Source organism: Zeus faber (genome assembly GCF_960531495.2).
Source record: "Zeus faber genome assembly, chromosome: 3".
In the NCBI taxonomy this organism is placed as follows: Eukaryota; Metazoa; Chordata; class Actinopteri; order Zeiformes; family Zeidae; genus Zeus; species Zeus faber.
In genome coordinates this window covers 361,792-389,072 of record NC_137190.1, presented here as the reverse complement: position 1 = coordinate 389,072, position 27,281 = coordinate 361,792, and the positions used below count along the sequence as shown (strand labels likewise).

Here is a 27,281-nt window from a genome sequence, read left to right as displayed (position 1 = left end):
TTCCAGTGGTTTGTACAGTTTTTGTGGATTGTTATTTATTGAATTTTTAATTAATCCGGCAAAGTAACGTGGACCAGGGTTTTAAAATATCAATCTAACAGATCTACTCACATCTACCAGATAAGAAGCTTTATAAATATACAGGTAAATCCATAGTTTGGTAACATCTGAACACTACAGAGTGACCCAGTCCATGCCGCACACTGGACACGATCCAACTGGACATTCTCAATCAGAATCTGTACATTTATAGTAAATAATATGTTGACATCATAAAGCATCTTACTGTAAATATAATTTATAGTAAATAATATGATGTCATAAAGCATCTCACTGTAGTTATCATTCATAGTAAATAATCTGATGACGTCATAAAGTGTCTTACTGTAAGTATAATTTATAGTAAATAATATGATGACGTCATAAAGCGTTGTACTGTAAATATAATTTATAGTCAATAATATGGTGACATCATCAAGCATCTTACTGAAAATATTATTCATAGTAAATTATATGATGATGTCATAAAGTGTCCTACTGTAAATATCATTTATAGTAAATAATATGATGATGTCATAAAGCGTTCAAACAAGACGTCACCGTGTTTGTGTGTTCTGCTGAAGTTGATGTTCCAAATAGTTTTAGATTTCAAAATTCCGAAAATCTTTCCCTGAACAATAACAATAGAAATAAAAATAAAAATCACAGCAATATTATTAACTATTTATGCCCTGGGGGCTGGACTCCTAATAATAATATTAATAATGAAAAGAAATACCCACAAGCTTACTGAATCACCTCCTGACAGGAAGTGATGTCACGTCTGTCGCCACACAAGGTAGTATAATATATATAGTATATAGTATATTACATACAAGTAGAATACTTCATATTATAAATATATTGAAGATTGATAGACAGAAAGACAGATAGATACAAACAATAATCAATAATAATTATTTTTTTATATTTATTTTAGTCCAGTAAATCAAAGTGATCATCTCCCATCATGCTTTGCTCCGTCACATGAGTAAACTCCTCTCACCTTCCATGCTGTCTAACCCTCCCTTACAGACAGACAGATTGGGTGCAGTGAGACAGGTCAGGTGGAATCAGACAGACAGGTCAGGTGCAGTGAGACAGCCAGGTCAGCACCTTCTCCCTGTTCTCCTTCATCCACCTGATGTTTGCTGTCGTTCTCTCCAGTGCCTGATCCAGAGCCAGACCCGACGAGCCGAACCCCAAGTGCTGATTGGCCAATTTGAACTGCTGCAGCTGGAGGGGGGACAGACAGATGTTAGAACGTGTTTTAAGTAAACAAACAAACAAATAAACACAGGAATAAATACCTGTTGGAGCTCAAACTCTGTGGAGAATCTTGCTGTTATTTCGGTGATTAATTTGGAGAAAGAAAAGGAGCCCTGTCCATATCTGAAAGACACAATATTATTATTATTATCATCATCCTCATCATCATCATCATTACCATCATCATCATCATCATCATCATTATTATAATTATCATTATTATCGTCATTATTATTATTATTATTATTATTATTATCATCATTATTATCATTATTATCATTATCATCATCATTATTATTATTATTATCACCGTCATCATCATTTAAATTATTATTATTATTATTATTATTGTTATTATTATTATTATTATCATCATCATTATCATAATTTTTATTAGAACAGTGGTACCTCGACTTACCACTGTAATTGGTTCTATAAGAACAGTCGTATGTTAAAACAGTCGTATGTCTAAGCAATTTTTCCCATATACACCAGGCTCATATTTTTCTATGATTTCCTTCTTAGTTTCAATGGGAGTCATTGCCTTTTTCTTTTTCCCATCATCCTTCTTATTAGGAATCATCATGAAGGGTGAAAATAAACAAAATACACAGCACAAACACAGAAAAAAATATCCATAAGCCACATACTACTTGCACACACGATGTAGGTGGGCCCGCTGACTGACTGCTGACTGGCTGCTGACTGGCTGCTGACTGACTGCTGACTGGTCGCTGACGCACTAACTGCAAATTTCCACGGTCATATCTTGGAGCAGTCGGTCGCAAGTCGATACAAATTACGACTATCGCTACTGGTATCTTGGATTAGTTGTAAGTAGATGCAGTCGTAAGTCGAGGTACCAATGTATTATTATCATCATCATTATTATTCGCTGTTCAATTGTTCTGTTGATGTCTCTGGGAGTGACCGACAGGGTGCGCCGTTGAGCCTGTTCTGTGGTGAAGAGGTTGATCGCTCACGTCTGGACCATATGCTCCCAGTTGGCTCTGATGAAGCTCCAGGCCAGTGGCGCTCCCACCACGTTCCTGGCCACAGCCTGGATGCTGGAGGCCACGTCCTGCTTCCGGATCCGGGTCCGGTCCAGTGTCCACTGCAGATACCTGGTCCACAGGAAGCAGCATGTCACCACATGGAGCCCCCACTTCCTGTTGCAATAAAGTGGACCGGTATGGTGCTAGTTCCGGACCAGGACACCAGCAGACCAGCAGAAGATGGAAGGAGTTGAATCAGTACTTCCGGTGGTTCCGGTTCTTTTGAACCTGTACCCACCTGTTGAGCAGCCACGGCTCCTTAGTGCAGGCTAACGCTGAGCGCAGGCTAGCGGCTTCCGTTGCCACGGTAACATTCTGGAACATCTTCCAGGCAAAGTCCCACTCGTCCTGCCCTCCGGTGGCGATGGCACTGCAGTACACAGTCCTGCGCAGGTTCGGGTGGATCCTGAGACAAGAGGACTAGGATCAGAGTGGATCAGAACCAAGCCACTACTCTACCTCTACTCTACTACTACTCCACCTCTATTCTTCCTTTACTCTACTCCATCGCTACTCTACTTTGCTCCACCTCTACTCCACCACTACTCTACCTTTACTTCACCTCTACTCTACCTGTACTCTACCACTACTCCAACTACTTTACTACTTCACACCTACTAGAGTTCTACTTTACTCTACTTCTATTGTTCCAATACTCTACCTTTACTGTACTCTATCCTTGCCTCTGTTCTACCACAACTGTACTCCACCTTTACTCTATTTCAACCTTAACTCTACTCTACCTCTGCTCTACCACTACTCCATTTATAATCTACCTCTAATCCACCTCTACTGCACCAATACTTCACCTCTACTCTACCGCTACTCCATCTCTACTCTCCCTCTACTCTAGCACTACACTACCTCTACTCCACCTCTATTGCACCAATACTCCACCTCTTCTCCATCTCTACTCTACCTCTACTCCACCTCTACTCTGCCACTACTCCACCTCTACTCTACGACTACTCCATCTCTACTCTACCTTTATTCTACCACTTCTCCACCTCTACACTACCTTTACTCTACTCCATCGCTGCTCTACCATTACTCCACCTTTACTCTACCGTTACTCTACTCTACCTCTATTCTACCACTACTCTGTGGTACGGTAGGGGGACGGTAGCTCAGGAGGTAGAGCTGGTGGTCTAGTAATCTAAAGGTTGCTGGTTGGATCCCAGGCTCCTCCTGCTAGCATGCTGTAGTGTCCTTGAGCAAGACACTTAACCCCTCATTGCTCCTGATGGCTGCGTCCGTCGCTGTTTGATGATTGTAAGTCGCTTTGGATAAAAGCGTCTGCTAAATGCAATGTAATGTACTCTACCTCCGTCTCTACTCTGCTTTACTGTACCTCAACTCCATCTTTACTCCACCCCTCTAGTTCTCTACTCTACTACCCTCACTTGATTTATCTTGATGTACATAAATCATGTGATTGAATTCATCAATATGAAGGCGTAACATATTTTTGGTCCTTACGGGTTCTGTTCCGGGTTTTCCATCCACAATCTGAACCAGCGGCTGGTTAGGCTTCTGCAGCGGGCCACGCCTACTCTGCAGGCTACGTCCAGCGCATTCACCTGGTTGTACCTGGAGCATGGAGGAGGAGCCAGGTGGGCTTTAAGGAACGATCCGGTGTTTTCAAACCTGAACATTATTTCCAGATCACTGGAAGTCGAGTGATCGGCATCAGAATCTTTATATTGATCCAGTATTGATAAAAAGATTCTGCTGTAAGTCACTTCCTTTGGGTCCAGTCTCTTACTGGTCGTTGTGTCCTGCAGGGACCTGGGTCCAGTTGGACGTCAGAACCTGGAAGTGATGGAACAGAGGCTGGATCTGCTGGCGCAGGTAGGCCTGGAAAGACAATTTTATCTTTTATCTACTTCAGTTTTGGATTTTTCTATTTTAATCATCAATAGAAACAATTGAAGCCTGGTAGTAGAAGAAGAAGAAGTAGTAGCATTACCAGTAGTATCTGCAATACCAGCAGTACCAGTAGTATCTGCACAACCAGTAGTATCTACAGTACCAGCAGTACCAGTAGTATCTGCATGACCAGTAGTATCTACAGTACAAGTAGTATCTGCAGTACCAGAAGTACCAGTAGTGTCTGCACAACCAGTAGTATCTACAGTACCAGCAGTACCAGTTGTATCTGCAGTACCAGTAGTACCTGCAGTACCAGTAGTATCTACAATACCAGTAGTACCAGTAGTGCCAGCAGTACCAGTAGTATCTGCAGGACCAGTAGTACTAGTAATACCAGTAGTATCTGCAGTACCAGTGGTATCTGCAGGACCAGTAGTACCTGTAGCATCAGTAGTACCAGCAGTACCTGCAGTATCAGTTGTACCAGTAGTACCTACAGTACCATAAGTACCTGCAGTACCAGTAGTATCTACCGTACAAGTAGTAGCAGTAGTATTTACAGTACCAGTAGTACCTGCAGTACCAGTAGTACCTGCAGTACCAGTAGTATCTACCGTACAAGTAGTAGCAGTAGTATTTACAGTACCAGTAGTACCTGCAGTACCAGTAGTACCTGCAGTACCAGTAGTATCTACATTACCATTAGTATCTGCAGTACCAGTAGTACCTGCTGCACAGTTTCACCAGTAGTACCAGCAGTGCCTGCACTACCAGTTGTACATGTAGTACCTACAGCACCAGCACCAACCTGCAGAGCGCCCTGCACCTCTGAGCGCTCCAGCATCAGGGTGTAGTAGCGCAGGTTGTTCAGCGCTGCTTCCCAGGGGACGAAGTGTGTCTCGTGTCGCAGGTACAAGGTCGTCCTCAGCGCCAGCGTCGAACCGACAACCCCCGCTCTGTGGCGGACCACACCACACCACAACTTAACTCCTCTATCTTTAACTTCAACAGTTCTCTTATCATGTCGCTAAGCGGCTTTTTCACCTTGCCAGGTTGAAGGCATCATCCAAGATCTGAGCTCTGTTGATAACTGGTACAGCCTGCACACACACACACACACACACACTCACACAATCACACACACACACACACACACACACACACACACACACATTGTTTTTTCATGGTATGGATACGTTGTTTGGTGTTGTGCAGTGTATCCACCACTGGTGGTCTGTCTGGAGTAGTGTAGTGTGTGGTGGTGTCCACCAGGGGGCGTCCCACTCGGTGGTCCGTCTGGAGTCCCACCTGGTGGTCCGTCTGGAGAAGGGTGAGCAGCCGCTCCCAGTTGTCCAGGTCATAGTTCACCCTGAAGTAACCGGAGACGTTGGAGTTGACCAAGACCCAGTCCTGTCCTGAAGTCCTCATGGAGGGGTACACATCTGGGGGAGAGAGAGACAGGTGGCGATAGTGGCACCGCCCCTTGCGCCTGCGCCGGTGCTCCGGTCGACTTCTGCACATTTTAGTATTTTTTTCTGTTTTTATCATAATGTCTGCCAAAAAAGCATCTGCAGTTACCTCTTACGACCGCGATGCACTCATGGATATAAAAACTTCCCTAAACGAACAACTTTGGGACTTTTTATCCGTGAAAGCATAGTGGCCGGCGGAAATCCAACGCGGGAAGACGCTCAACAACAACAACAAAAATGGAACCTCTGTTCCACGAGCGGGCCCACGGAGGAAGCACCGAGGTAAACGAGGCGGCATTCAGGTCAGAATGAGGACCAAACCTTACCGTCCACCTCTGCCAAGCATCCTTCTTGCCAACGTTCAGTCCCTGGAGAACAAGATGGATGAACTTCGAGCAAGGATTAAATTCCAACGAGACACAAGGAACTGTTGTGTCCTCTGTCTGACGGAAACATGGTTGAACCCACTGGTGCCGGATGAAGCCATCCGTCCAGTTGAGTCTTTCTCCGTGTTCCACGGCGAGAGATCGGGGGAGTCGGGGAAATCCAAAGGTGGAGGCGTCTGCCTAATGGTACACAACCGCTGGTGCAACCCCAACAACACCAAGTTTCTCTCCCGCTCCTGCTCGCCGAACCTGGAACAGCTGACCATCTTATGCCGTCCATTTTATCTCCCCCGGGAATTCAGCACAGTCATCATCACCGCCATTTATATCCCACTGCAAGCAGATACCGATACAGCTTTGTCCGAGCTGTATGATGTGTTGTGCAGATTCTAAAACAAACATCCTGACGCGGCTGTGGTGGTGACTGGGGACTTTAACAGGGCCAACCTTAAAAAAGTTCTGCCGAATTTCCACCAACGCATCACGTGTGCCACCAGGGAAGATAGAACTTTGGACCACTGCTACACACCGTACAAGAACGGATACAAGACGATCTCGCTCCCTGCTTTCGGGAAATCTGACCACCCCACGATCTCGCTGGTTCCTGTTTACAGGCCTCTGATCGTGCGAGAATTGGTGGTAACGAGGGAAGTGAAGCAGGGGACGGACCAATCAGAGGCTGCGCTTCAGGACGCACTCACGGACGTAGACTGGGACATGTTCCAATCAAGTTCAAGTGGGGTCAGCGAGTTTACAGAGGTAGCAGTGAGTTTTGTGGCTACGTTAGCAGATAGCATCATTCCCACGGTGAAGGTTAGGATATTTCCAAACCAGAAGCCGTGGGTTGATAAATCCATCTGCTGCGCTCTGAATGCTGGCACGGCCGCTTACAACGACGGTCTTGTATCTGGTAATATGGACAATTACAAAGCGGCGTCGTACAATCTGCAAAGGGCGATGAGGGATGCCAATCAGGCGTACAGAGAGACTGAGAAGCTACAGATAGAGCGGGGGGACACCAGACACTTGTGGGAGGGGCTGCGGACGATAACAAACAAGAGCAGCTCCTCCCCAGCCACGAGCGTGGACGCCTCCCTAGCCAACCAACGGAACTCCTTTTATGCGCGGTTTGAGTCTGGCAGCAGCACCGCTAGCTCGCCGGCAAATTGGAGTTACACTGCTGGGGATGAGCGCGCACTCTCAGTGTCCTTGCACGAGGTCAGGAACGCTCTGAAGCGGGTGAACACCAGGAAAGCTGCGGGCCCAGACGGCATATCTCGGCAAGTACTGAAAACCTGTGCTAACCAGCTAGCTCCGGTGTTCACTACAATATTCAACATCTCCCTGGCTGAATCAGTGGTCCCATCCTGCTTCAAGAGGTCCGTCGTTCCTGTCCCGAAGATCACCTCTCCTGCCTGCCTGAATGACTACTGTCCCGGTGGCCCTCACCTCGGTGGTCATGAAGTGTTTCGCGAGGCTGATTAAGGATTATATCTGCGCCTCCCTCCCCCGCACCTTAGACCCGTTGCAGTTCGCGTACCGGCAGAACAGATCCACGGATGGCGCGGTCTCCCAGGTACTGCACACCACGCTCACGCACCTGGATGGCCGGAAGGGGGCCTATGTGAGAATGCTGTTCATCGATTACAGTTCAGCTTTCAACACTATAGTCCCCACCAGACTGGCTGTCAAGCTGACTGAATACTCCGCTGTGTGCCTGGATCCTGGACTTCCTCTCAGCCTGGCACCCGTGTGGTTAGGGTGAGGAAGCACATGTCCTCACCCTGAACACAGGATCCCTCCAGGGTTGCGTCCTCAGCCCCCTACTATACTCCCTGTCCACACATGACTGTGTGGCCAGGTCCATCATCAAGTTTGCTGACGACACCGTTGTCGTGGGCCTGATCACCGACTGCGACGAGAAGGCCTACTGCGAGGAGGTGGCTGACCTGTCACTCTGGTGCCAGGACAACAGCCTACACCTGAACGTCAGCAAAACTAAGGAGCTGATTGTGGACTTTAGACAAGGATTGCCTCCCCCCCCCCCCCCCCCCCCCCCCACAGGACTTATACACCAGGAGGTGTAGTAGCAGAGCTGCAGGATCATGAAGGATCCTCATCACCACAACAACGGACTGTTCCAGCTGCTGCGGTCAGGCAAGCGCCTCCACAGTCACACAGTGAGAACAGAGACTGAGACTGAGTTTTTTCCCGCAAGCCATTAGAACTGTCAATGCTGACCGCACCAGGGGTCTTCACTGAGACACTCACATAGGCTCCACTACCTTACTGTACTGTATGTGGCATACTGTACTGCATACTGTATCACTGTTCAGGGTTGTTTGTGATGCCGTATTGCTGCGCCATACTGTTGTATACTGTGCTGTATTATCCCACAAACACTACCTCACTTCATTCACATGCCACTTTAATGCACATATCTGTATATACATAATTGCCTATTCCATATACATAAGCATATTCCATTTTATTTTATTGTATTTTATTTTATTCTATAAGTATTCGACTTACTGTATTACGTTTTAGGAATCAGTTAGTTGGTCTATTAGAAATAAATCTTTCCCTAGGACATATTGTGTGTTATCTCCAGGTGCGTTGCATTACATTTCACTGCATATACTGTATGTATGAAAGTATGCATATGTATGTGAGGAATAAACCTCTTGAACCTTGAACCTTGAGGGGAGACAGGAAGACAGGATGGGGTTGGGGTTTGGGTGGGGTTGGAAGGAGAAGGTGTGGAGCTCCAACAACAAGCTTCACCTCTAACTGGTTCTGCTTCTTTCACTGCATGAAGAGGAACCTGAAGAACGTTCTGAAACCCGCATTTTCTATTCGATTGGAATGTTATTATATCATATTACATGATATTTTATTATATCATATTATATTATTGTATATTATAATCATTATATTGTAATGTTATTATTGTATTATATTATATTGTTATATTGTAATATTATTGTATTATATTATATTTTATTATATTATAATTTATTATAATATATTATATTATACTATATTATATTATATTATATTATATTATATTATATTATATTATATCATTGTAGGGTTAGGGTTAGGGTTTTTTATTCAAGCTGTTTGTTACATAGAAGCTTAATCCTGCTTTTAGTTTTCACTCTGGGAACAATAAACACACTGGTCCCAGATGATCTTAGTAGTCTAGAGGGTTCATGTAGCGCAAGCATTTCAGTGATATAGTTTTGCCCGAACCATTTTGTGATTTATAGGTGAACAGCAGTATTTTGAAATCAATTCTCTCACATACCAGGAGCCAATGTACATACACCAATTTCAGAATTGGTGTATGTTATAAGAATTGTATATGTCTTATGTTTTGCTGTACTTTTCACATGAACATTTGTACAAGGTATGTGTACTTTGCTTTTCTTCTAAAGGCTAAATAGAGTTCATGTCTTAAAAAAGACATGAACTACTCACTTTCTGTGCCTTAATGTGAAGAGGAGAAAGGCAACATGTCTTGACCATCAGATAAGGGAACTTCAACAGATGATCTGTCTCAACGAAACTGCACCATCAGCGAAACTGTCTCATCAGCAGGACCCATGCGGAGGCGTTGCGACATCTGCTGACCGACATCTCAATGACTTGTCAGCTTCGCCACTCCAAGAGAACTGTATAAAAAAGTCAGCTCTCCAGTGAGAACTGAGCACTTCCTGTGTGGCACTCTGTTATGTTGTTACACTGAAACTGCTCCTCTTGTACAAGATTAATTACTTTATTAACCTAAAGTGTTTGTCTCCGATTTCCTCTGTAACGATTAGTCCGTCCACAAACAAAGTTTATAACAATTTAACTTTAACAGTGTAATGTGTTCAAATTTTTTGGTCTTTGTTAGAACTCTAGCAGCAGGGTTCTGAACAAGCTATAGCTGCCTAAATACTTTTTAGGAAGATCTGCTAAGAGACCATCACAATAATCTAACCTACTGGTAATGAAGGCAGGAACAACTTTTTTGAAGACTTGTTTGGACATGAGTCCTCTTAGTCTTGCTATATTTTTAAGGTGATAGTCGGCCGATTTTGTGACTGACATGATGTGGCTGTTGAAATTAAGATCTGAATCCAAGTTTTCTGTCTTTTTTGGTTTTCAAGGATAGGGACACCACGTGTTAGCTAACTTCCAGCCTTTCTGTTATGGCACCAAAAACAATTACATTACATTACTATTACATTACATTCCTAATTATCAACTTCTGTGTGGACTGCAATGTCCCAGCTCGGACTGTCACCTGTTACGCCAAGAATAAACCATGGATCACTAAGGACATTAAGGCCATCCTGAACGACAAAGAAGAGGGCGTTCAGAGATGGCAACCGTGATGAGGTGAGGAGAGTGCAGGGGGCACTCAAACTTACAATCAAGGAGGCAAAAGGCAGTTATAGGAGGAAGCTGGAGAAAAAACTCCAGCAAAACAACATGAGGGATGTGTGGAGTGGCATGAGAACCATCACTGGGTTCCAGAAGACGGGTGGCATGGGGTTGGAGGGCCGTGCGGACCGAGCCAATGAACTGAACCTATTTTTCAATAGGTTTGATAAGGGTGATGAGAGTGAATACAGGACTGTTGTGGGCAACTTTGTCACTTGGAGTGAGCTGAACCATCTGCAGCTCAATGTGACTAAGACGAAGGAGCTCATAGTGGATCTGAGGAGGGCAAAAACACCTTTGACCCCTGTTTCCATCCAGGGGGTCCCTGTGGACACTGTGGAGGAGTACAAGTACCTGGGGGTGTACTTCAATAACAAGTTGGACTGGACCAGAAACACCAAGGCAGTCTACAAAAAGGGCGAAAGCCGACTCTATTTCCTACGGAGGCTGAGGTCCTTTAACATCTGCCGGACGATGCTGAGGATGTTCTATGAGTCTGTTGTGGCCAGTACCATCTTCTTCGCTGTCACATGCTGGGGCAGTGGGCTCAGGGTCGCAGACAACAACAGACTAAACAAACTAATCAGGAGGGTCGGTGATGTCGTAGGAGAGGAGCTGGACACCCTGACGACTGTGGCAGAGAGGAGAATGCTGTCCAGGCTTCAGTCCATCTTGGACAATGTCTCACACCCTCTCTACGACACACTGGTCCAGCAGAGGAGCACCTTCAGCAGAAGACTCCTCTTACCCAGATGCACCACAGAGCGCCACAGGAAATCATTCCTGCCAGAGGGCATCAATCTCTTCAACGCCTCCCTCAGAGAGTCAGACACCCCTTCTCTGTAACCTGACCTCAAAACACAGACTTCCACTTCTGCACCTTCTTCTTTTTGCACATTTTAACTGCACATTTTACACTTTACCATGTGTATATAGATATGTTGATCTAAATATTTATATATAAATATGTTTCTTAATAATTATTATATGTTGTATGTAAATATGTTGTATGTAGATTTGGAGCTGTAACAAAAGTAATTTCCCCCTGGGATTATTAAAGTATTTCTGATTGTGATTCTGATTCTGATTACATTATTACAATTTACTAATGAAGGGTTGATTTATTATTTGTATTATTATTATTTATTATTATATTATGTTATATGACATTATATTATATTATTATATTGTAATGTTATCTTTATATAATATTATTTTATTGTAATGTTATTATTGTATTATATTATATTATATAATAACATTGTAATGTTATTATTGTATTATATTATTGTATTATATTATATTATATAATTACATTGTAATGATATTATTGTATAATATTATATTATATTCATTATATTATATTATATTCATTAAATTATACTTTAACTATATAATATAATATCATATTACATTCATTCATAATATAATATTATATTATATTATATCATATAATATAATAATAGTATATTATATTAATTATATTATAGAATAGAAAATAATATTTTATTATATTATATTAATAACATAATATAATATAATATAATAATATATTGAATTATTTTAATTATATAATATAATGTAATATAATTTAAATAGTATTATATCATATTATATTATATTATTATAAGACCTGAAGTTCTTCAGGTTTCTTGTACCTGTTTCCTCCAGGAGCCAGAGCGGCTGCTGCTCTACTCCGTTCTTCATCCACTGGACCGGGACCATCCAGGTGTAGCTGCACATGAGAGCAGGTTAGCATGGGGGGCGGCAACAGGGTAATATGGCAACAAGGCAAAAGGACAACAGGGCAATGTGGCAACATGGGAAAGGGACAACAGGACAATGTGGCAACAGGGCAAAGGGACAACAGGGCAGTGTGGCAACAGGGCAATGTGGCAACGGGGAAATGTGGCAACATGGCAATGTGGAGTCAAATAGGTGGTGCTGATTTGGGGTAATGCAAACATGCGTGACATGGTGAAGCTCTGCCTACTTGAAGGGGGAGGGGCGGTCCACCACGGCCCCGGGGTCTAACAGGAAGTGCTGCTGGCTGATACGCCCACTGCTGGTATTTATGGAAACCAGAGGGAAACCCATCTGCAGGATCCAGCGATCCATGATGTCATGGACTGGACGAGGAAGCTGCATGCTGGGAGTGTCGTCCACCGCCTAAGAGAGAGACAGGGAGGGAGAGAGAGACAAATTATGATAAATTATGGCTGCCTAAGTTATTTTTTAGGAAGATCTGCTAAAAGACCATTACAATAATCTAACCCTACTGGTAATGAAGGCAGGAACAACTTTTTCCAAGACTTGTTTGGACTGAGTCCTCTTAGTCTTGCTATATTTTTAAAGTGATAGCAGGCCGGCTGTTGAAATTTAGATTTGAATCCAAGATTTCTATCTTGATTTTTGGTTTTCAAGGATAGGGACTCAATGTGTAAGCTAACTTCCAGGCTTTCTGTTTTGGCACCAAAAACAATTATCTCAGTTTTGTCCTTATTTAGTTGAAGGAAATTCTGGACATCCAGTCCTTGACTTGCTCGATGCACTGGCACAGCAGATCAATAGGACGATAGTCATTTGGTGAGAGAGCTATATAGATTTGGGTGTGGTACGGATAACAATGGTAATCAATATTATTATTTCACATAATTAGGCCTAGTAGGAGCATGTAGAGGTTGAATATAGATGGTCCCAGGATTGAACCTTGGGGGACTCAACGAGTCACGTTAGTTAGTTCAGATCGTAGTTTCCAATGGAGACAAAATTGTTCCTGTCTTGTAGATATGACCTGAACCAGCTTAAGACTGTGTTGGAAAGCCCAACCTAATTCTTCCTCCTGTCTGAAGGTCTTGAGTAGTGAACAGTGTCAAATGCAGAACTGAGGTCTAAACGCATCAATATTGAAATTTTGCGGTAGTCAGTTTTAAGAAGAACATCATTTACAACTTTGATAAGTGCAGTTTTGGTGCTGTGAGGGGTCAAAAACCTGACTAGAAGTTGTCATAGCAGCCAATTGAGGCCAAGAAATAATAAAGTTGCTGGAGGAAAACGTTCTCAATGATTTTACTAATGAAGGGTAGATTTGATATCAGTCTGTATTTGTTAATGATAGAAGCATCCAGGCTCTGCTTTTTTAGAAGGGGTTCAATAACTGCAGTTTTCAAGGCTTTTGGAAAGTTGCCTGATTGGAGAGAGCTGTTAACTATTTGCAGTATGTCTATTGCCAAGCACTCAAATACGTTCTTAAAGAAACTGGTAGGTAAAGCATCCAGGCAGCAGGTGGATGGCTTAAGTTGGGTCATCGTTTCCTCAAGGGTTTAGGAGTCATTGTTGCCACATTACTTTTATATAAACATTTTCCAGCGTTTTTGAAGAGTGCACTAAAATTCTCATTGATTTTCCACAGTATTTGATTTGATCTGTGTGGCGGACAAAGGGGCGTTGTTAAGCACTGGCTCCGGATGACAGCACAGTTCCCTTTACCGCGGCCGCCAAGCTGCCTCGAATCGTGGGCGCTGAATGGTCCGGCTAGGGGCAGTGAGATTTCTTAATGTTTTGTTTGTCTTGCAGAAGGGATCTGCACACGGGGTCGTGAGCAGCCCAGCAGTGGAACACCATTCCTCCTGCGCCCGAGATCATCATTATCATTATTATAATTATTAACTATTATCGTCATTCTGTTACATAAAAAACTCTCGCCATGTTGGCGCACCACGGCCAGAACGACTCCGCCGACTCTCTAAACCCTGACCTGTGGGCAGGAACTCCCACAAGTCTGGCCGTGTGAAATGAGGATTCTTTTTATAATAATGCAGATGATAATGATCCTCTTGGGCGCAAGAGGAATGGTGTTCGGCTGCTGGGCTACTGACGAGCCTGTGCGCCAATCCCCTCTGCAAGACAGGCAAACATTAAGAAAACTCCCTGCCTCGATCCGAGGCAGCTTGGCGGCCGTGGGAAAGAGAACCGTGCTGTCGTCCGCAGCCGGTGCTTGACCTCCACCACAATCTGTATGTCAGGAATAAAGCATATATCAAAGAAAATACAGAAATGGCCGGATAGGGAAAGATCAATCACAGAAACATTAGAAATATTGAGACCCTTCGTGATAACCAAATCCAAGGTGTGGCCCCGGCTAGGAAGGGCCCCTTCACATTCTGAGACAGTTCAAATGTGTCCAGAATTGCAAAGTGTTATTTTGCATCCTTGTCATTTGAATCATCAATATGAATATTAAAGTTATCAGTATTAACTACACAGTCAAAGTCAGTGGAATTGCTAGACGATAGTTCTGTAAAGTCATCCAAAAAAATTTCTAAGTATTTAGGAGCCTTTAAATGATTAATAGCACATCTGGGGGAACATTTCAATGCAGCACAAAGGTATTCAAAGGGTGGGAAATCACCAAATGACATCTGTTTGCCCTGAAATACATTTTTTTTTTTTTTAAACAGCTGCCCCTCCACCTCTTTTTCCAGATCTACAAAAATCCATCAAGTCAAAATTAGGAGGAGCTGTCTAAATCAGAATGGTTGCACTGTTACTTTCTTCTAACCATGTTTCAGTTAAAAAAATAAAATCAAGTTCAGAAGAAGTAAAAAGATCATCATTGTGAGCCAGAGATCTAACATTAAGAAGGCCCATCTTGATGGTGACATTGACAAAGATAGGCTCCAGGGCCGATTTTGGTTGACAGGGGATAATTATTCAATTTGGCAGGTCAGCAGTGTGATAAAATCTCATTTTGTCAACTTTGTAGTCACAACAGGAGTGGAGAAGGTGCCAGGCACGGGTGTAGACAGCCTTGGGACCAGCTGATTATGCAAGACTTCCTGAGTAACATGTCTATGGCTGGACCCATGATCTCAGAAGTAATCAGTGCTGTTGCTACAACACAAAGTCTGGGGCACTGGGCTGGGGGGTGGTGCACCACCCGCTTGGGAAGTTGTTGATGTGTTGCTGAGTTTTGTGGGGGGGCTGTCTGCTTGCGCTTGCGTCGTGGCGAAGGCACAGGTCTTTGGGGTAATGAAGGTGATGGGCTGGATATCATAGACAGGAATGCAAGTCTGGTGACAACGATTTCCTGTTCCTTCATTTCGCAGGTGAACCCAAAATGCGAGGACGCAGTGGAGAGGGATAGATTTGGGTAAGACCTTGATCTGGGGCGGGGGGATGGTTGTTTTGGCGGTTGTAGAGGTCTTGGGGGTGGTGAAGGCCTGTGTCGATGTAGGAGGGTGAAAGGGGGTCTGACCTGTAAGGATTTGGCCTGCTGTGTGTTCGACTGGAGTGAAGTAGATGGGTGGTGAAAAATGGCAGAAAATAGAAAAGTGTCCCTTAACAGTCCCATGCTGCACTTGTTTGGGTGTAGGCCATCTGCTTTGAAAAGATATTTGTGCCCCCAGAACAAATTCAAATTGTCGATTAAGTCTCTTCCTCTTTCACTGCAGGTTCTAGAAAGCCATGTGTTCAGTCCAAGTAGATGACTGAACCTTCCCCAATCAACTGCTGGAAGGCTCCACTGATGAATGATTTCATGTCCAATTTGCCCAATGTGTCTAAGAGTTGAGTGAAATCCTTCTCTATCACTTCTGATTGTTCTCTGCGAATATCATTGAAACCTACATGCAGAGTGACTTGAGTAGCTGTCAGATTTTGTCATATAATTGCAGTTATTTTCTGATTGATGTCATTGCCTGTCGCACCAGGAAAGCAGTACGTTTTCATTCACTTACGCCATATGTCCCTAATAGCACAATCTCCCACAATGAGAGTGTCCAGTTTGGTCAGTTGCTGTGGCAGGATAGTGGACCATGTCCTCAGCCTCTCATCACTCTTCTGTGAGTTGTCTGCCGTACACTCTCATAGAAGTGCTTCAAATCTACTCTGTAGTGGTAGAGTCGTGCCTGGCTAATCTGACCGCTCCATGCCTAGCCCAGAGTGCTACTCTACTCTGGGCTGGTACTGTGTAGTACTGTGTGTAGTACTGTGTGTACGGTGTGTAGTCCTGTGTGTACGGTGTGTAGTCCTGTGTGTACTGTGTGAATTACGGTGTGTACTGTTTAGACCTGTGTGTACGGTGTGTAGTCCTGTGTGTACTGTGTGTAGTACTGTGTGTAGTACTGTGTGCACTGTGTGTAGTACTGTGTGTACCTGCTGCAGATGCTCCCACAGGTCTCTGCACTCTGTGTTACTGAAGGCAAACCTCCTCAGGTAGGACTGGACAGGAAACAGGAAGTTACATTTCAGTCACTCTAAAATTCAAGGTTTTAGGGACACACACACAGTGTGTACTACAGGACTGTGTGTACTACAGGACAGAATGTATTACAGTACAGTGTGTACAACAGGACTGTGTGTACTACAGGACTGTGTGTACTATAGTACAGTCTGTACTACAGGACTGTGTGTACTACAGTACAGTGTGTACTACAGGACTGTGTGTACTCACACTAAGGCCTTTAGCAAACACCGGCTCAGTCAGAAACTCAGAGAGCATCCGTAATACTGCTGCACCCTGTGAGAGAGATGGGAGAAAGATCTTATTGAATAAATATCAGTGAGATGATCAGACTGTTGAGTCAGTTAGAGTGTGAATAATGAACCGAGTGATTATTGGCTATTGATCAGCGCTCACGGCACCTTGCTGTAGGAGATGGAGTTGAACATCTGGTTGATCTGCTCTGGGCGTTGCACCTGCTCCTCGCTGTGAGACAGAGGGTGCGAGGACGACAGAGCATCCACCTGGAAGACCCGCTGCACTTCATACAGGACCATGTGCTGCTTCTGAAGAGGACAGCAGCTTAGCATGTAGCGGCCTAGCGTGTAGCTATAGCGCGTAGCGTGTAGTACATGGCGCTTACGATGTCCCAGCTGCGTTCGGCATGGTCAGCTCCCAGGTATTCTACGTAGGACGCGAACCCTTCATTGAGCCACAGGTCGTTCCACCACTTCATGGTGACCAGGTTCCCAAACCACTGCACAACCAGACACATGGTTTTATATATTATATATGATGTGACATATCACATCTTTTACTCGTTCTGGTCTGGTGACATATGTACTCTTGGTCCAATAACCCTGCTGAAGTGCCTATAAGCAATGCAGAAAACCAGGCATGGTTAACTATTTTCTGACTTCTTGTTTGAGCTCCAGAACGTTAAAAAAATGTCCTCCTGTGTGAGGGGGTGTGGCCTGCCACTTTGGCTCCGCCTCCAAGGATCCTACAGGAATTGATGACATCATACCATATGTGCCAGCTCATGGGCGATGACAGTGGCGATGCGCTGCCTGCTGGAGGTGGAGGAGTGGGCGGGGTCAAACAGCAGGGCCGTCTCGCGGTACGTCACCAGACCCCAGTTCTCCATCGCCCCCGCGTGGAAGTCCGGCAAAGCCACCTGGTCTGAACACCCAGAGGCCACCGCAAGCCGTTACCATGGAGATAAAAATACATACTTGGTATGTACAATATGAAGAGTGTGTAGAGTGTGTGTTACAGTGTGTTACTGTGTTTTATAGTGTGCGTTACAGTGTGTACAGTGTGTTACAGTGTGTTAGTGTGTCACAATGTGTTACAGTGTGTGTTACAGTGTGTTACAGTGTTTTATAGTGTGCGTTACAGTGTGTACAGTGTGTTAGTGTGTAAGTGTGTCACAGTGTATGTTAGTGTGTTGCAGTGTATGTTACAGTGCGTGTTACAGTGTGTTAGTGTGTTAGTGTGTCACAGTGTTACAGTGTATGTTACAGTGTGTTGCAGTGTATGTTACAGTGCGTGTTACAGTGTGTGTACAGTGTGTGTACAGTGTGTTACAGTGTGTGTTACAGTGTGTACAATGTGTGCAGTGTGTTATAGTGTGTTGCAGTGTGTTACAGTGTGTTGAAGTCTGTTACCGTGTTTTACAGTGTGTCACAGTGTGTTATAGTGTGTAGTGTGTGTTAAAGTGTGTACAGTGTGTTACAGTGGGTTGCAGTGTATGTTACAATGTGTACAGTGTGGAGTGTGTTACATTGTGTTACAGTGTGTAAAGTGTGTCACAGTGTGTTATAATGTATCATGTGCAAAAGTGTGTACAGTGTGTTGCAGTGTGTTACTGTGTTACAGTGTGTTAGAGTGTGTCATAGTATGTGTAACAGTGTGTGCAAAGTGTTACAGTGTGTTGTGTACCATGTAATAGAGTGTGTTATATATTGTTTGAGTGTGCTACAGTGTGTTACAGTGTGTAAAGTGTGCTAGTGTGTTACAGTGTGTGTTACAGTAAGTTACAATGTGTACAGTGTGTTACAGTATATGTTACAGTGTGTGTTACAGTGTGTTACAGTAAGTTACAGTGTGTGTTACAGTGTGTTACAGTGTATGTTACAGTGTGTGTTACAGTATGTTACATGTGTGTTACAGTGTATGTTACAATGTGTGTAACAGTGCATGTTACAGTATGTGTGTTACAGTGTGATACAGTGTGTTGCAGTGTGTTTTACAGTGTGTTACAGTGTGTGTTACAGTATGTTATGTGTGTGTTACAGTGTATGTTACAATGTGTGTAACAGTGTATGTTACAGTGTGTGTGTTACAGTGTGTTACAGTCTGTCATCGTGTGTTACAGTGTGTTGCAGTGTGTGTTGCAGTGTGTGTTACAGTATGTCACAGTGTGTTATAGTGTGTAGTGTGTGTTGGTGTGTACAGTGTGTTACAGTGTGTGTTACAATGTGTTCCTGTGTGTAGTGTGTTATATTATGTTATAGCGTGTAAAGTGTGTTAGTGTGTCACGGTGTGTTATAGTGTGTCATGTGCTAAAGTGTGTACAGTGTGTTGCAGTGTGTCACCGTGTGTTACAGTATGTTACAGTGTGTAAAGTGTGTTACAGTGTGTGTACAGTGTGTTACAGTATGTGTTACAGTGTGTGTACAGTGTGTTACAGTATGTGTTACAGTGTGTGCAAAGTGTTCCCGTGGGTTACAACGTGTACAGTGTGTTGCAGTGTGTTACAATGTGTACAGTGTGTTACATTGAATGTTACAGTGTGTGTTACAGTGTATGTTACAGTGTGTTACAGTGTGTTACAGTGTGTTACCGTGTGTTTTACAGTGTGTTACAGTGTGTGTTACAGTGTATGTTATGGTGTGTTACAGTCTGTTACAGTGTATTTTACAGTGTGTTGCAGTCTGTTACAGTGTGTGTTACACTGTGTTACAGTGTGTTACCGTATGTGTTACAGTGTGTTACAGTGTGTGTTACAGTGTATGTTACAGTGTCTTACAGTCTGTTACATTTTGTGTTACAGTGTGTTACAGTGTGTGTTACAGTGTGTTTCAGTGTATGTTGGATTTGTGTCGCATTATGTTATAGTGTGTGTTACAGTGTGTTATAGTGTGTGTTACAGTGTGTTACAGTGTATCTTACAATGTGTGTAACAGTGTATGTTACAGTGTTTTGCAGTATGTGTTACAGTGTGTGTTACAATGTGTGTTACCGTGTGTTACAGTGTGTTGCAGTGTGTTGCAGTGTATGTACAGTGTGTTGCAGTGTGTGTTACAGTGTGTACAGTGTGTTACAATGTGTACAGTGTGTTACAGTGTGTTGCAGTGTGTGTTACAGTGTGTTACAGTGTGTGTTACAGTGTATGTTACAGTGTGTTACAATGTATGTTCGATATGTGTCACAGTATGTTACAGTGTGTGCTACAGTGTCTTACTGTGTGTTACAGTGTGTGTTACAGTGTGTTACAGTGTATCTTACAATGTGTGTAACAGTGTATGTTAGTGTGTAGTGTGTGTAGTGTGTGTTAAAGTGTGTACAGTGTGTTACAGTGGGTTGCAGTGTGTGTTACAATGTGTACACTGTGTAGTGTGTTACATTATGTTACAGTGTGTAAAGTGTGTTGCATGTGTTACAGTGTTACAGTGTGTTACAGTATGTAAAGTGTGTAAAGTGTGTTACAGTGTGTACAGTGTGTCAGTGTGCTGCAGTGTGTTGCAGTGTGTTACAATGTTTACAGTGTGTTTCAGTGTGTTATACTATCTTACAGTGTGTTACAGTGTGAGTACAGTGTGTTACAATGTGTACAGTGTGTAAAGTGTGTAAAGTGTGCTACAGTGTGTTACAGTGTGTGTTACAGTGTGTACAGTGTGTTACAATGTGTACAGTGTGTTAGGGTGTATGTTTAACATGTGTTAGAGTGTATGTTACAGTATGTTACAGTGTGTGTTATTGTATGTTACAGTGTGTTACAGTGTATCTTACAATGTGTGTAACAGTGTATGTTACAGTGTGTGTTACAGTGTGTGTTACAGTGTGTTACAGTGTATCTTACAATGTGTGTAACAGTGTATGTTAGTGTGTAGTGTGTGTAGTGTGTGTTAAAGTGTGTACAGTGTGTTACAGTGGGTTGCAGTGTGTGTTACAATGTGTACACTGTGTAGTGTGTTACATTATGTTACAGTGTGTAAAGTGTGTTGCATGTGTTACAGTGTTACAGTGTGTTACAGTATGTAAAGTGTGTAAAGTGTGTTACAGTGTGTACAGTGTGTCAGTGTGCTGCAGTGTGTTGCAGTGTGTTACAATGTTTACAGTGTGTTGCAGTGTGTTATACTATCTTACAGTGTGTTACAGTGTGAGTACAGTGTGTTACAATGTGTACAGTGTGTAAAGTGTGTAAAGTGTGCTACAGTGTGTTACTGTGTGTGTTACAGTGTGTACAGTGTGTTACAATGTGTACAGTGTGTTAGGGTGTATGTTTAACATGTGTTAGAGTGTATGTTACAGTATGTTACAGTGTGTTACAGTGTATGTTACAGTGTGTGTTATAGTATGTTACAGTGTGTTACAGTGTATCTTACAATGTGTGTAACAGTGTATGTTACAGTGTGTGTTACAGTGTTTGTTGCAGTCTGTTACAGTGTGTGTACAGTGTGTTACAGTGTATGTTACAGTGTGTGTCGCAATGTGTGTTACACTGTGTCACAGTGTGTTACAGTGTATGTACAGTGTGTTAAAGTGTATTGCAGTGTGTGTTACAGTGTGTACAATGTGTTAATGTCTGTTACAGTTTTTCACAGTGTGCTACAATGTGTACCGTATGTAGTGTGTGTACAGTGTGTACAGTGTGTAGTGTGTACTACCTGACTTGGACAGGGGGTAGCTCGTGTTGTAGTACTGTTGGTAGAACTCCAGGATGCGTCCCGTTACATTGAGGGCGTAGTGACCTTGACCCGCCCAGAGGGCGTCGCGTCGAGCCCAGATTCGAATCTGCGACCAGACACATGGAGGCTGTCAGAGGCTGACCTTTGACAGGACATTACACTGACCTTGCCCAGACAGGAAGTGAGGGCCCATACAGGAGGTTAACACGAGAGAGGAAGTCACCTAAAAGACAGGAAGTGAGCCAGACAGTCAATCTTACTCTGAACAACACTCCACCAGACCCGGGTCTATGGGGCAGGAGCGGTGCGAGTGATTCGGGTTGGACTTGCTTGAAGGACTCACACCCCCATGCCCTGCAACCTCGCACACATTGAGCACTGGGGTTTTCTGAGGTGGCGGGACGCTGGTGTGTTGGTGGGGGTGTGGTTGGCCGAAAGGCAACTGGGTGGACCCCCTGCCGGCTGGGTTCTGGCTGCGGGAAGTGACTTCCAGGGCCCCTTGGAGGCTGCTCGCGTCATGGGTGGGGGTTTGGGTGCAGGTGGCGCTGTTGGCCTTGCTCCCACTGTGTGGATTCTCTGTGGTGGGTGCCCCAGGTGCTGGGGGTGGTGGAGGGCCCACATATGTGGCTGTCTACCGGCATCGGCGGGGGGGGGGCTGATTTTCGATGTCCTGTGCTGAACGCACTTGGCTACATGGATGGGCGCTCGGGGCTTGTGGCTGGGTGGGGCCCCTGGGTGGCATAGGGCTGGCATAGGGGCCCCACTGGCTCTCCTGCGTGCCTGGCATCCGCAGCCCGGGTTCTGCGGCTGCATCTTGTGCCTGCAAATGGGCGTGGGTGGTGTGTGTGCGCCTCAAGGGTGCAGGGTCTCCTCATGTTCTCTGGGACTGGTCTATGCTCCTCGGGGCCTGGTGGGGGTGTTGCTCCACGGGCTCCCAGCTTCTCTCGGGGCTGGGGGGTCTTCTGAAGCTGCAGGGCGGTGTTCTAGAGGCCTTTTCTGCTGCTTGGAGGCGTAACAATATAATACAGAACTTATACACCAGAACAAATTGGGACAAGTCCAGTACACACACACACACACACACACACACACACACACACACACACACACACACACACACACACACACACACACACACACACCAGCACCTGAGCGCCCAGAAACGAGGTCTCACCGTCACCCCAGCGTCCTGCTGGATGAAGCTGAAGCTGCAGACAAGGAAGGCCAGCAGGTAGGTGGACATCCTTTCTGTGGGGTCAAAGGTCGTTTTCCGGACTGAAAGACCATCCATCACTATGACAACAAACTCTAAAAGAGAGAGAGAGATATTTTCACACGCAGTCCCATCTGGACCCCTCCCCCTTCACCTGGACCCCGCCACCTTTATCTGGACTCCATCCCCTCCACCTGGATTCCTCCCCCTCCATCTGAACTCCTCCCCCTCCACCTGGACTACTCCCCCTCCATTAGGACTCCATCCTCTCCACCTGGACTCCTCCCCGACGGACAGACAGACAGTCAGACAGATGGTCAGACAGACAGACAGACAGACAGAGGACAGACAGAGGACAGACAGACAGATGGTCAGACAGACAGACGGGCAGACAGTCAGGCAGACAGACCTCTCTCCTGGCTGTTGGACAGTGCTACAGTTCCTGGTTCGTGGATCAGCGTCACATTGAAGACGGCCTTCATGACGGGCTCGTCAAAGCAGGGGAAGACCTTCCTGGCATAGGTGGCCTGCATCTGGGAGGCGGCCAGGACCCTGGGGAGCAACCAGACATCATCCAGGACTTCCACACCTGCCAACACCCTGAAGACCAAAGCAGGACTACCAGGACCACCACACCACGCCAACACCCTGGAGACCACTGCAGGACCATCAGGACCACCGCACCCCGTCAACACCCCGGAAACCAGTGCAGGACCACCATTTTCAAATCCTTATGTGAATATGGCAAATTATATATATGGGATATATGGGACTATTAATGGGACTTATGGGACTTCTGTCGATAGGGTGAGCAGCTTCAGATATCTGGGAGTCCACATCACAGAGGACTTAACATGGACTGTACACACGGACACTCTGGTGAGAAAGGCGAGGCAGCGTCTCTACCACCTCAGGCAGCTGAGGAAATTCCGGGTCTCGGTGAGGATCCTCAAGTCCTTCTACTCTGGAGCAGTGGAGAGCATCCTGACAGGCAACATCACTGCCTGGTTTGGGAACTGTACTGCTCAGGACAGGCGGGCCCTGCAGAGGGTGGTGCGTTCAGCTGAAGTACCACTGGAACTACCCTCCCCCCCTTGCAGGAGTTATACACCAGGAGGTGTAGTAGCAGAGCCCGTAGGATCATGAAGGATCCTCATCACCCCAACAACGGACTGTTTCAGCTGCTGCGTCAGGCAAGCGCCTCCGCAGTCACGCAGCGAGAACAGAGAGACTGAGACGGAGTTTCTTCCCTCAAGCCATCAGAACTGTCAACGCTGACCTCACCAGGGGTCCTAACTGAGCCATGCACTAGGCTCCACTACCTACTGTACTGTATGTAGCATACTGTACCGCATACTGTATCACTGTTCAGGGTTGTTCGTGATGCCGTATTGCTGCGCCGTACTGTTGTATACTGTGCTGTATTATCCCAAACACTACCTCACACTATTCACATTCACATGCCACTTTAATTCACATGCCACTTTAAATGCACATATCTGTATATACATAGGCATATTCCTTCAACCTATTCCATTTTATTTCAATTTATTTTTATTGTATTTTATTCTATATATTTTTATCTTATTCTATAAGTATTCCACTTACTGTATTACGTTTTAGGAGTCAGTTAGTGGGTCTATTAGAAAGGAATTTTCTACTTTTTATTTTATTTTATTTTTTATTTTTTCCTAGGACATATTGTGTGCTATCACCGGCTGCGTTGCATTACATTTCACTGCATATATGTATGGAAGTATGTATATGTATGTGACAAATAAAAAATCTTGAATCTTGAATCTTGAATCTTGAACCTCTTTCTACAGTGTTTCAATAATATGACCCATCCCTTATTTGCCAATAGCTGTAGGCGTAGCGAGTCAGCTTGTTCATCAAACATGACATCATCCATAACAACCAGGACAGCCCCGCCCTTTCTCTGACCTTAAGATTTCTCCCCATTCCCGAGTACAAGGTGGTCCGTGCAGCTTTGTGTTGTTATATGTTTTAAGAGGAAACTCTGAGCTAGAAACTTTGACCGCTATTTGGCAAGCGTCTTAGTGGTAAGATGAAAAGTTAGGGGACCCAAATCTGTCAGTACGGGATCAAATCAACGTTCCATATTGGCTGATAGTTGACTAATGGGTATACCGTACATGCATTATATATATTTGTATTAAAATATAATTCATAATGATTCCAGAGTTTATTTTGGGACTGGATCCAATACCCTGGGGCGTAGCAGGTTAGCATGTAGGAACAATAAAACAAACATCATGAAACATCCGCTTCCTGTTTATTCAGGAAGTGGACAGTGCAGATCTGTGGAAAAAAAGATTATTTACGCAGAAACAATAACAACATCCTCCATTTTGGATTCTCCAAGAGGCCGCTCCCTCAGTGGTCACACGGCCAGCACTGCCCTGCTTGGTCAAATTTTATTGACTTTACTAAACTTGACCCGAACCATCAGGATGATTTGTATCCAAATAAGTAGATTTTGGGGCCCAGTGCTGCTTGGGTTCTGCCTTACTTGTGGACCCCGTCCTCCGTGTACTGGCTCCGGTAGAGCCCCTCCAGATCGTCTGCCAGCTCCCCCCTGAACTCCGTCTGCAGGACATACTTCCGCCCGGCCAGCAGGGGGTCTCGGAGCTGCAGCACCAGGTACTGAGTGGCCTCCTCCCACCAGCTCCTTTGGATATGGGGGGTCGGGGCCCCGTCTGGGGCGCTGAGCTGGGCCCAATGGCCCTGGAAGATGGTGAAGTTGAGCTTGTTGGAGTGGATGAGGATGAGGTCGGTGTTCTGCAGGCATAGGAAGACCACAGCCGAGTGCCCACTGAAGATGAATAGACCCTGCTGGTCAGGCTCCAGGCGGGGCCACAGGGTGATGTTGTAGGACAGGGGGACCAGGGATCCGGGCAGTCTGTAGCGCTGCCAAGGCTCTTGGGGGCCGGGTGGGCTGCTTGGCGAGGAGGAGGAGCTGGGAGGTGGAGGTGTGGTCCCTGGTCCACCTCCACCCCTGCTCTTCTCCTGGTGGTAGACCATAGACAAAGCCATAATGGTGGCCATGGCAGCTGCTCCTAGGGCCACGCCCACCAGCCCCAGGCTCCTACTGATGTAGAACCCTTTAGACATGGCTGACGCCAAGGCAGTGCGGACCCAGAATGTTCTGCTTCAGTCAGCCGCTCTGGATGCTCTGCTTCAGTTAGCCGCCCTGGATGCTCTGCTTCAGTCAGCCGCCCTGGAAGTTCTCCATCTGCAGGTTGTCTAGTGACATGTGTCCATCGTCCCTGAGAGGAGGGAGTTTAAAAACCAAAGACTCTTCAGTCGCATTCACAAATAAACAATAACACACGCCACCTACATCTTCAGGATTCAAATTATTAAATCCAGATTTTAATTGACGATCACCACCAGGGGGCATCGGTGTCGTTGGGAAACAGTAAAAAAAACCTGGAGCAGACGGATCATGTCATTCCAGGGAACATGGAGTAGAATTGACCTGACGAAGCATTGATCCGTTTCTGACTGATCATCCTTTTAACGGCAGATCATGTAGAGTCAGGGATACTTTTAACTTGTTCTGAACTGTGATTTTTAATTTATTGATTGATCAGCAGATTCCAGTTGCACTTCCTAGTTAATCAGTTGTCTATTTGAGTTATAATCAACATACTGATGAGAATAAACAGAGAGAACAAAAACCTGATCAAATACTGAGCTAAAGAGGAAACACTTTATTGATCCTGTGGGGAGGTGCAGTCACAGCACAATGCGCAGTAACCAACTCCAGATATACACTGATGCTTTGCTCAAGGGCATCGGCAGGAGTGTCCAACTCAGGCAGACAGGCAGGCAAAACAATGGATCTGAATCTCCCTCAAACCAACATTTCTCCAAAATGACACTCTGGACAAATTCTGGTCAGCCTACAAATATAGGAGAGCACATCAAGCTGTCTGCCTGCCTGTCTCCCTGTCTGTCTTTCAGACAGACAGTTCTCATTCCTGGCACCGCTTCCAGGAATGTCAGCAGAGGAAGTAGTTTAAGTGAAAACAGCTGCTGCAAAACTATCTGCCGCTCTGGAGAAGCAGCTCCAGATAGAACAAGCTGCAAAGCAAGAGGAAAACTGAGGAACAGAGAATGAGGAGGGAAAGGAGAGGAGCATAGAACGAGGAGGGAAAGGAGAGGAGAGAATGAGGAGGGAAAGGAGAGGAGAGAATGAGGAGGGAAAGGAGAGGAGGAGGGAGAGGAGAGGAGGAGAGAAGCTCACGTACCGTGATCTGACGCTCCTCACTAAGGACTGGAGAGAAGGTGTTTTACACTGTTCTGGAGGCTCCACCCTGAGAGGAGGAGCTGAAGGCTGAGTGTGTGTGTGTGTGTGTGTGTGTGTGTGTAATAA

General features: G+C 45.0%; 1 protein-coding gene across 4 annotated transcripts; it reads right to left on the bottom strand.

The window, feature by feature from the left end:
- LOC307228142 (aminopeptidase Ey-like) lies at positions 1-27,176 on the bottom strand. 4 transcript variants are annotated; one of them, XM_079997687.1, is made up of 21 exons: positions 27,157-27,176; positions 25,413-26,169; positions 23,289-23,431; positions 22,841-22,974; positions 21,646-21,772; positions 17,778-17,932; positions 17,394-17,507; positions 17,173-17,316; positions 16,982-17,047; positions 16,684-16,749; positions 12,521-12,696; positions 12,186-12,262; positions 5,544-5,677; positions 5,280-5,335; positions 5,044-5,191; positions 4,129-4,220; positions 3,843-3,953; positions 2,602-2,769; positions 2,292-2,477; positions 1,350-1,431; positions 1-1,275 (listed from the first exon to the last, which is right to left on the bottom strand). In XM_079997687.1, exons 2-21 carry the CDS (start codon positions 26,012-26,014, stop codon positions 1,126-1,128), a joined length of 2,931 nt encoding a protein of 976 aa, XP_079853813.1. In that variant the 5' UTR covers positions 26,015-26,169; positions 27,157-27,176; the 3' UTR covers positions 1-1,125. The 4 variants fall into 4 exon arrangements, with proteins under 4 accessions (XP_079853813.1, XP_079853814.1, XP_079853815.1 ...); XM_079997688.1 differs by having other exon boundaries at positions 2,292-2,432; XM_079997689.1 differs by having other exon boundaries at positions 4,129-4,175.
- Between the last annotated feature and the right edge of the window lie 105 nt (positions 27,177-27,281).

Excerpts from the sequence above, each read along its gene's own strand:
- LOC307228142 (XM_079997687.1), bottom strand. The coding sequence starts at position 26,014 with ATGTCTAAAGGGTTCTACATCAGTAGGAGCCTGGGGCTGGTGGGCGTG. Across the intron at positions 3,954-4,128 it reads CCTGCAGGACACAACGACCA|GTACAACCAGGTGAATGCGC; the intron begins GTAAGAGACTGG and ends TCCATGCTCCAG. Across the intron at positions 2,478-2,601 it reads GAGCCGTGGCTGCTCAACAG|GAAGTGGGGGCTCCATGTGG; the intron begins GTGGGTACAGGT and ends TTATTGCAACAG.